Source organism: Crocodylus porosus, unplaced genomic scaffold (genome assembly GCF_001723895.1).
Source record: "Crocodylus porosus isolate Cpor-Errol unplaced genomic scaffold, CroPor_comp1, whole genome shotgun sequence".
NCBI classification, from domain to species: domain Eukaryota; kingdom Metazoa; phylum Chordata; order Crocodylia; family Crocodylidae; genus Crocodylus; species Crocodylus porosus.
The window spans coordinates 221,140,538-221,151,226 of NW_017728886.1; the positions used below are offsets into that span (position 1 = coordinate 221,140,538).

A 10,689-nucleotide genomic window follows, 5' to 3' on the forward strand; every position below is an offset into this window, starting at 1 on the left:
CACTCCCTTCAGCCCCCAGCTGGAAGCTCCTCCCTAACAAACACTTCTGGCTTAGGACCGTGGAGCTGTTTCTGCCTCCCTCTGCCTAAGAGGGAAATTCAGATACGGCTGGGGGAGGAGGAAGGCAGGTGAGGATCATGGGTGATTGCCCCAGTCCTCAGGGTTGGGCCAGTTCCCGCTGAGTCCTGTGGTTGCAGTGATGCAGCCAGGAACCACAAGGTGTTGGAGGGCTATGGCAGCAGGCAGGGAAGTGAGGAAATGGCAGCTACAGATGGTGGGGGGTGAGTGGGTGTACAGCAACAGCTGGGCAGGAGTGTGGGGGCCACACTGGTGTCTTGGGGCCAGCACCAGCAGGGCCAAGAGTGGGGCTGCAGAAGCACAGGGTCCAGGCTGAGGGACTTCTGGTGGCAAATGTCAGGGGGCAAGACTTCTGACCCCAAGATGGTGACCAGGGAGCATGGCACCTGTCAGGGGGTGGGGCTACCCATGCAGCCCTTGACAGCTTGCCAAAACTCAGTAAGCAGCCCTCCACCTGAAATAAGTGCCTGCCCCTGGATTACATGATGTTTTTGTGGATCACACAAAAGATCTTAGGTACTTCAATTTCACTTAAGTCACCTTTTAGATATACAAGTGCTTTTCGGGGTGTGGACCTAGGTACTTTCAGAACTTTCATGTCAAACAGGAAGATGCCTAGAGGACTTAGGCACCTTCAGAATTATATGACACAACCCCTCACCCCACTCAAGAATCACAATTCTATATTTAGGCACTTCCATACAAATCCTGCTTTGAGCCATACAAATCTTTTTCTGAATCTAGCCCCTAATGAATGAAATCAAATCATACATCTAACACCATTCATTCCTTTAGCAATTGTTTTATGCTGTACTGCACAATCAAAGCTCTTTTTAAAATGGCTGAAGGAATTTAGTTCTTTACAGAGGGAAGTCCAGGATGATTGATTCAGTAGGTCCTACAGGACAGAACAGTCCAACATCATCTCCCCTGGGTGTGCTCCAAAATTCAGCAGATAGACACCACAAAGTTTTATTAAGAAACTTCGCCAATTTTCCCTTTGATTTAGAAAGCTTTAAAGTAGCATTGCAAGTTGTCTATTTGCTGCAGTAGCTCAGGCATCTCAGAACAGCAAAGTTAACACACAGACATACAGGAGATGAAAACAAATTGAGATAAGATTTGCCACGTAAAAAACTCCAAAACCTTTCAAATGTAAAGTCTCCCTATAACTCAAAGCAGCTTTACCACTGCATTCACTTCTAGGAAGGTGTTACAGATGGAACTTCTGCGCAGGCAGTGTAAAGAACTGCTTCAGGAAAAGCATTTTGATTGGTGTTGCTCTTCACAGACAGTCTTTATGAAAAGCAACTCATAAAAAGCCTAAAAGCTACCACGTACCTAATTCTCTTTTCTATAGCTTCTATATGAAGTTGTTTTTCATTTAATAATTTCTTCAGTGATTCCACTTCCCTTTGTTTATCAAGAAGTTCTTTTTGTAGACGGTAATTAGTTTCTTCCAGAGTTTCACAAAAAGCCTAAAAGAAAAATTTAAGGTAAAGTTAGTGGGTAAAAGGGTTCTTTTCCCCCTTCAGAAATATTAAAATTATGACAGGAGTTCAGTTATTTTTTTGTACAGATTATCTGAATATCATGAGTTTGAACATTTTTACTTTTGCCCTTTATAAAAACATACAACCAACACTTCGAGCCATGCCCTTAATATAGCACACCACACATTTTTGCTATATCTTATCACTGGCATTTAGGCAGTGAAATACAAAATGCTGTACCATTGTGCAACATAGATTGAAAGTGTATACAAGACTTTATAGCCTAGTGGTTAGGGATTGTGACAAGGGAGTCCTAAATTCTGGTCCCTATGTTACCATTTCAGCCACGTTCCCTGGCCTTGTTGTCAGAGTACTTCTACATGCTTGAAGATGAGGGTATCAGGCCCCTCAGAACTTAAATTCAGATTTAGTGAGTCCTTAAACTTTTTTCCCCAGAGCTTGAGAAATCAATAACCCTGAAAAAGTCCTTCTAACAGTTTACTGCTTTGAGGATAAAATGAAAGGGGAGAAAAATAAATATTCTTTTCCTTAAACTTGAAAATGAAACAACAACAGTATAAGCAAAAAAAAAATCAGACTAGGTTACAAATATAGGTACACACCAAACAGAAAAGCAATTCCACTAATCATTAGTTTTCCTTGACAGTTCAAAACTGGTCAAAACAGTTCAAAACATACAAAAAAAGGTCATGCTAGGGAGTGCAAGGCCAAGCATGTCCATCTCTGATATATTCCAAAACTGGAAGTTTGCTGTGAGGCTACTCTGGACTCCTCCCCAGTTCCCAATCTCAAACCCTTGGCTTGGAATCAAGCCTGCAAACAGACCCAGGGGATAAATTCAGGGCAGCCTTCTGGCAAGCTTCCAGTTCTGCAATGCATCTGTGAACCTGGGTTGCTAGGGTGCAGGTAGAACAAGCGCTGTCTGTCTTGAGACCTGAGGCTGATGCTGTAAAGACAAGTCCCCCGCAAAAAACATTCTGTAAGACAACAGCCATTTAGAAGGAACCTTGGAGGATTTATGTAATTTTATTAAATTACTCAGACACAGGAGAACTACTGAGCTATTTACTACTGCTGCAAAACAACTAACTACAGAATAATTTTTAAACACCCTGATGTAAGAATTAGTGCAACCAATTAACAACGCGTACAGCAAACAGAATGCAAATGAATTTATTCTTTTAACCATGTTAATCAGCAAAAGAAAAAGCATGTATAAAGTGTATACCCGGCTGAATTTGACAGTTTTTCCCAAGTTTAATACAGAGACCTAAAGTATACTCTAATATGCATCTAGTGCAGAAAGTGGAACAAGTCTTGGCATGGTGCCTCCTGCTCTATTACTGATAGCAGTCTACCAACAATCACAAGCAATTTTCATTTAATAATTTACATGCTCTCCCTGAATAATGAAGTCATCCAACTAGGAGGTAAACCCTTTTTGCTTAGGACTACTGGCAATTAACCAGTCACTTGATTTACTTAATGAGAACCATTTGCATACCCTATTAAAAGTAAAAAGATACACAATTTTTATTGCTATAATAAAATTACCATTGTTATTCATAAGAGGATGTCAGGCACATCAAGAATTTTTTCAGGTCCAAACATCAGCTGTAAAAATATTTTGGGTGATATGCAATTTTTTGTAGCAATTTCTAAATTGAATAAAACACTTTTCAAAATACTGGGGACAGATTAAAAAAAACAACCTTTAAAGACACTTGCATTCATTACAATAAAAAGCAGACTTAGCATTACACCAGTTTTAAAATTAATCCCATGGACTGTGATACGATGGAATTAATCTCAACTGACAAAGGTAATTAGAAACAAACTGTTAGTTCAATAGTGGCTTTGTTTACAACTGTTTTCGGGAAGGCTGGTCCCAGTGCTAATACATGGCATGCAATTCATGTTGTAAGAGTTCAAACACAAACAATCATTCCAATTAGGCAGACATCCCAATTCAGCAAGTTATTTAAATGGATTTTACTCTTGCAAAAGAAAAGTATTTACGATAAAAAGATTAATTGATATACGTACTATTTAGTTTTGTAACACATATACAAAGTTTTGGGAGCGTATAAGAAGTTAGATTTATGTACAAGCACATTAAGAGACAAAAAAGTAAGGCTTTATTCCTCAACTTCTGAAGTTCACAAAACTGCTCTTTAATAGTGTGTTGTGGTAATTCTAGCTGAGACCTGGTCAGTATTCCTTGTAAAGGGCTTAACAGAGAACCCTGTAAACCCTGAAGGAGAGGTTTGAGTGGAAAGGGTATTAGGCAGAGGGGCTTTTTTGTTTGATGTTTTGATTAAGTTCTTATGAGAACATAATTGTTCCCTGAGACTCAGCTGTCATAGCAGGCAGTGTCTGGAAGGAGGAAATAGCCCAGATGCTTACAAACAATAAAGAACACAGGCAGTCAATCGGTTCCTGGAAATGAGAGGGAATTGAAGGAAAAAAAGAGAAAACCAAAATAACTAGAATAACCAGAGTGGTTTGTCTGATGACTTTGTTTTGATTTGGTTTTTGGTAAAAACAGAAAATGAAGAAACACATTTTCAACTGGTTGCCAGCAGCACAGCTGGAGTGAGGAAGTGGTGGGCTCAGGCAGTCCTCCAACAATTCCTAGAAAGGCGAGGGTGACCATGCCCGAAAGCTTCCTAAGAACTTTTTACCAACTACTTAGTTGATCTAATAAAATACAATCACATTTAACCACAGAACCTTGCCTGCCTATGTTCTTAGACCAACTCGGCTACAACCAAAGCTTAGAAAGGCAACAGTAACTGGTGCAGCCGTAACATTGGCAATAGGAAGCCACTTCCTTGAGTGATGAGCAGCATTCAGTAAATAGGAAGTCAGGGATTGTTACCCAAGAGACTATCCCCAAGCAACATAAGGTACATATCAGGTCAAAATGGGGAAAATTACTTCAAGGTGCACTTCAGATATGCCATGGTGTGACAGGTATTAAAAATGTGCCCTTTTGATGACAGGAACTCTGAGGACGTGGATGAGGGTCCTCACAGATGTGGGGTGCCTGAAGATTAAGAGAAACAGACCAAAGGACAGGATCACTGAAAGAAGGAAACACACAGTTTAGTTACAGAACTGAGTCACAGGTACATTATTAGGCCAGCTGGAGATGGGGGACTCTGCTAGCACCCAAGAATATACGGGAGATTGGACCCAAAGACCACAGAGAATATAGCAGTTGTGAGCTCCTCAGGGTACATGATTTCAGTAGTGGAACATACATCAGAAGGAAAAAGAGCTGGCTTGCATCAGAACGAAAGAGCACATGCTTGTTGCCAAAAGAATTAAGCTTTATATGGAAATGTTCCTATAGACAGTATCCAAAAAAGGATAAAATGCTGCAGATTTTCCCAGGCAAGGCTTCCAGAGGAGGAAAGGAAAGGAAATCGGTGCGCCGTCATAAATGCCTGAAATACCAACTGCCCTGATGCCATGATAAATGTGTGTGGGTAGTTAACAGGGCACTGTACACTCCTTGGACCCAAATGGAAATGCTCAGGTGGTTTGTACAAAGGGCTGAGAGAGTAGCAAGAGAAGGCTGCAGGAGGAAGACAGGACACGATATGTGCATAAGCCTCAGAATGCAACAAGAGTCAAACCACCAGAAATTGGGCTCCAAGTAGAAGTGTGGGTGGCTAAAAGAACCTCATCCAAACAACTCCCAGAAGTCTCAATACAAGTTCAGTTGAACCTATGAGGGTTTTTAGATAATTATTTATTTTTTAATTTCTTCTGTTGTAAATAGTTGTGGATCACAGTGACTCTGCTTTGCTTAGGGCTTTGTAGGTCTCAAACAACACTTAAGACTACCTCCAGAAACAAACTGACAATCATTATGAAAACATGCTTCCTGCAAAAAAACAATGCTGTAAAGAAGAGCTGGTTGATTCCTGCAACACTAAATTGATTCACAGACAGAGACATTTTTTATTACAGAAAGACAGCTCAATTTGAATCAACTAGCCAATTACCCGGCAAGGATGACAGAGCCCTGGGCCACACCCCCCCCATCTGGGCCCACTCCCCCTTCCCTCTTGCTGCCTGGGGTCCAGGCCTGCTCCCCACCTCCCCACTGCAGTGTTGAGGGGAAGAAAGGAGTATGCCTGGGCCTGAGGGTGGGGAGAAGCTGGGCCGCTGCTGGGGGAGGGGGAAAAGAGCAGTGGGCCCAGACTGACCGGCGGTAGCAGGGGAACAGGAGTGGGCTTGGGGCCAACACGGGAGGGTAGGGGTAGGGGAGGAGTGGGCCAGAGCCCAACGGGGGGAAGAAGCTTGCTCCTCCCCTCCCCCCACAGCTGCTGTGTTGGGTTGGAGCCAGCTGGGCTAGGCCTGCTGCCCCCTCCCCCCACTATGGCAGCAGGCCGGCTTTTCCGCTGGCTCAGGCATGCTCTGCCCCCTGCATTTGGGCTCAGGCTCAGTCCTCCCCTGGCCCCATGGTCACCACTGACACCATGGTGTGCCGGCTCCCCCCCTCCCCCGTCGGGCCTGCTTGGGGATGGGAGGAGCAGGCTTGGGGCCCACATGGGGGAGGGAGGAGGAGTGGATCCAGGCCCGAGGGGGGGAGGCCTGCTCCTTCCCTCCCCCAGCTGCTGTTGCAGCTGCTTCCCCCCCACAGTTGTGGCAGACCGGCTTTTCCTCCACTGGGACCCACTCCCCCCAAGCCGTGTCACGTGAAGGGAGCGGCGGGGAGGCAGGTCTCCTGCTGGCCTCGCCCCCGCCTTCTATCTGCTCTGTTGCTGCCACTGCTGCCTCCAGGGAGCAGGGTAGTGGGGGTGAAGGGGGAGGTGGTCCACTGGCATCCTGAGCTGCACTGGCCTCACCTCCCCCGTTCTGTCCCTTGCGTCTCCACCATCATGGCGGCAGGCTGCCTCCTGTCAGAATGCTTCTTTGCACTCTGCTTGGCTGTTTGTCAGCCAATCAGAGCGCAAATAAAGCATTAAGGACAGACAGACTTAGGCTTTTATAATATTAGAATTATCTGCAGATAACTCCCTTTGCTGTATTTACCCAGACTCAAAACCACCCTGACTTTAAAATGACCCCCAATTAATTAGATGTTAGAAATGGAAAATTTACGTGTGTTAATTTTTCCATATCTTGAATCTAATTTTTGAAGGCAGCCTGCTCCAGCACCAATCCACGGCTCGGGCTCAGAGTTGATGTCTGAGCTGCACTCCCACCCTATCGCTTGCATGTACTCAAATCTAAGACTAGGGGCCCCCCATGTTGGGGGGACACCTCATCTTGGATTTGAGTAAATACGGTAAGTTTGAGAAATAATGTAAAGGTAAACAGCCTGATGTAAAAAAAAAAAAATCTTGACCACCTGGAACTTTTACAGTGACAGACTTAGATGCAGGCCAGAAAACTGTTACACGATGACCCAAAATTTCAGTAACTCTTTATACAATGATTGATTGTATTCAGAACAAGACCTCTGCCACCAATTCTATCTTCATTCCCACTTCACTTGTTTCCAGCAGCTAGGACACTGCAGTGACCCATAGCAACAAGAATACATTTATGGATACATGCATCAACAGCAGGGGAACAAATGCCATACTGGGTCAGATGACAGGTCCATCAAGTCAGGTATCTTGTTTCTCAGAGGACAAAAAAATATTAGGTTTAGAATGAAACAGTCTTTAAAAAAGGCACACAATTGATGTACTGTATTTAGATGTTTTGTTCTTGTCATTCTTATAGTAAATGTTATACAGCACTTACCCTACTCTCTTCTAGGCTGTCAAATGGACCTGGTGGATCATCCAAACAAAGGAACTCTCTCACTGCAAGGCTTTATTTGAAAAAAAAAAAAAATAAATAAATTTAAAAGCATGCATGTGTTACACAAATTGCCAATTGTTCAAATCATGAGCAAGACCTTATAAGGTGGGGGGGGGGAGGGAAAGTGTTGTGTTTCTTGATTACATAAAACAAAAAAACCACAACAAGACATATCTAAACACATCATTCACACAGACAAACACACTCTAAGCACATGTGTAATTACCAGCTTGCTTGCTCAATGTTGGCACTGGGTGGCCAGCCCAGGTTCACTGAAGATGATGGGAATGGGGGTGAACAGACACGTCTGTTCTCCAGCAAAGGTTGCAGAGTGTGAATTCCCCATCTCAGCATTGTTGGATCGCGCTTCTATAGGGATTTCAAATCTTTGTCCAAAGTTGAGGCACATGTGTATCTAGATGTTGTTTCTCATCATTCTTTTCATTATCTTGGCTCAAGGTCGCTCCTGTCGTAAAAGTCAGTCTTCCAGCCTTGAAAGTTGTTCAGGCTAAACTGCAGGACATGCAGAATTCCTCCTCAATCCTGTCACTTAGCCTCTCCCCTCTGCACCTGGTCACAGACTGGTTCTTCAGCCATCCATCTAACAGTTCATTGTTCGGTATTTTGCATATTCAGCACCTTAGGAAACCTCCTTTTGTTTACACAGGCACAACAAACAGTCCATACACTCTTCATTCATTCAATCATACTACTATCCTTAATATAAAGTTCATAGCTTGATTACATATATAAATGATTACCTATAATACACACACTAACCATATTACTATCAATATAATGCTGTTATTACTAAATCTAAACAAAACCTAATCAAATGCCAAACCATCTAAGCTAACATGTTCTGGCCTTGTGTTACATATTGTTAAAACGTCATTCAAGCACACACTACACGCGTGCACGTGTAAAAAAGAACAATACCCAAAGACATTCATTCAAAGTCAAACGTAGGGGTCCTAAAAGAGAGTAATGATTTTGTTATCAGTGAAAAGAACCCATTCTTTCCATTAACACTGATCGATTTTATATGCCATTCTTTAAATCCATTGGGTTTGCATATTAACCTATAATGGTATTTAACACATGCCACAAGTCCTTTAATCTTTTACAGCCATATAAAAAATCAGAATTTTAAAAGCTTCTAATTCTAAATTAGAAGCTATTAGAATTTTCAGTCTTCAGATAAAGGGTCATTCTTGAGGGCAACTGACAACCTAATATAGAGGCATTTTTAATAATACTGAAAAACAAAGTTCTGTGGGTTACTAAGTATTAAAAAATGAACTAAAGAGATTGTGGTAAAATTCTGTAAAGGCTAGAACCTGCAAATGGATCCCTTCAGGTGTGTCCCTACTTCAGTGCCATCTATGGAACTTTGCCTGGATCCAGAATGCTTCCAAATTAGGGCTCCATTTGCCCTAAGTTTTCAATTTATTAACACACACAAAGTAGAAATGAAATACCAAGTATTGTGTCACACTGATGTAGTAAGAGAGATGCACTGCATCATTATTACAAATGTATTACATGGGTAACTTTTGCTGTCAATACTTTGGTCTTAAAATTCTGTGCCACGTCCTTTCTGTGCCAAGAACAAGCCTAGAAATATTAAGTATTTCTTTACCTTAATGCATAAGCAATAATTATTATGCATATTGTTTATTTTTTGTGCGTCTCTTGAAAAAAGAATTTTAAAAGATTAATATCGTCAGTTACAAATACAAAATTCTTTATCATCAGCACTTAAATTCACATAACTCTTAATCCAAAATTATTATCTGGATTAGCCAAATAATGATTGATAGGAATAAACTCATTCTAAAATTTCACACTCTTACACAACCATAACAGGTTGGACTTTGTGGAAATATAATTATATTACAGAATGTTGTCAATTTGATTAGCCTGACCATTTGAACACTGTCCTTTTATGGCATGAGGCTACACTCCATCTTTATGGATAAATTGTTTTCTTATAAGATTTAAGATTTGTTGAATGAGAGTGCATTCAGCTCTCTCAGAAGAATTTATTACATGAAAGCATTGCTGCTCATAGCCCTGTTCTCCAGTATCTTTACTCTTGATTTCATGCAGTTCAACTCAAATGTATTTCAAAAAGTATCCAGTTACAAGATGATTTTGCTAGTAATTCTATTATACCAGCAAAGGTGGGATTAAAATAACATGACAAATACAGAAATGGGATAACCAAAAGCATAACAATTACATGTCAGTACTGAATCTGCTATATAATTTTTTCTACTTGGAATAGGACCTATCAAAGTACTGCCTTTTGCTTTCTCTGAAGCAGTTTGAGAAACCCTATGATTTGCTACCTACTTAAGGGAAATTATATTGAATTGTAAAGCTACATACCAGGGGTGTCAAACAGCAGCTCCCTGGACTAGATCCAGCCCACAGGGTGTATATCTAGCCTGCCAGGCTATCAGCAGGCCACTGGAAGTTAGAGAACATGGCTTACCACAGAATCCGGGGTCCCTGGACCTCAGTATACACAGCAACTAGCAGCAGGAGGGCAAAAGCAAAGGGTGATACAACCCTGGTCATCTGCTGGACGCTTTACTTGTCCCCACTGCAGTTGATGCAACTCTCCAGCTGCTGGTCCCTAGAGCGTGATCTATGCTGCAGCTGGAGTTGCGACCATGGCATGGGCATGTAACAGCAGCAGCTCCAGCTTTGGCATGGGGTACAGGGCAGGAACAGAAGCTGCTACCATGTGCCCTGGGTGAGAGCAAGAGCTGCTGTCACCATATCCTCTGCGTAAGAGCTGCTGCTCCTACTTCTTTTTCATACTCCAGGCAGGATCCAACCTGCAAGGTACCCCAAAATCCAAATCCAGCTCAAGGTCATAAAGGGTGCAGACAGAAGTGACAATTTTCATCCAATCTGACCAAAGAAAGCAGTCTATAGCCATAACTAAACACAAGTGCATGGCAGCAGACAGCTTCAAAAATGGCCCATTGGGTGAAAAATCTGAACCCTCATTGCATGTGATGTCAGATCAAGATGTTTCAAAAAGAATGTCTTCTGCAACTTCTGTCTGCAAGGCCTGCCATCCTCCAGCTGTTTTCAGAATGGGCGTAGGAAAAGGGTGTGAATGGAGTTTGGTTTGAGGTTTTTTCAGCCCCTGCTGGAGGTGGGGCAGGTGTACTGGAGACTCCAGAGGTGGGGGGTGGGGCTCCAATTCACCTACCCCACCCTTCAGTGCATGAATGACTGGTGCTTCCTG

General features: G+C 42.4%; 1 protein-coding gene across 2 annotated transcripts in view; it reads right to left on the bottom strand.

The window, feature by feature from the left end:
* The window catches only part of SNX16 (sorting nexin 16), a 36,624-nt gene that overhangs the window by 4,796 nt on the left and 21,139 nt on the right, over positions 1–10,689 (bottom strand). For both annotated transcript variants that reach the window (XM_019549781.1, XM_019549774.1), the window contains exons 7-8: positions 7,362–7,431; positions 1,420–1,556 (exon numbers count right to left, since the gene is read on the bottom strand). In XM_019549781.1, the coding sequence (XP_019405326.1) occupies positions 1,420–1,556; positions 7,362–7,431 (207 nt within the window). The remainder of the gene's footprint in view (positions 1–1,419; positions 1,557–7,361; positions 7,432–10,689) is intronic.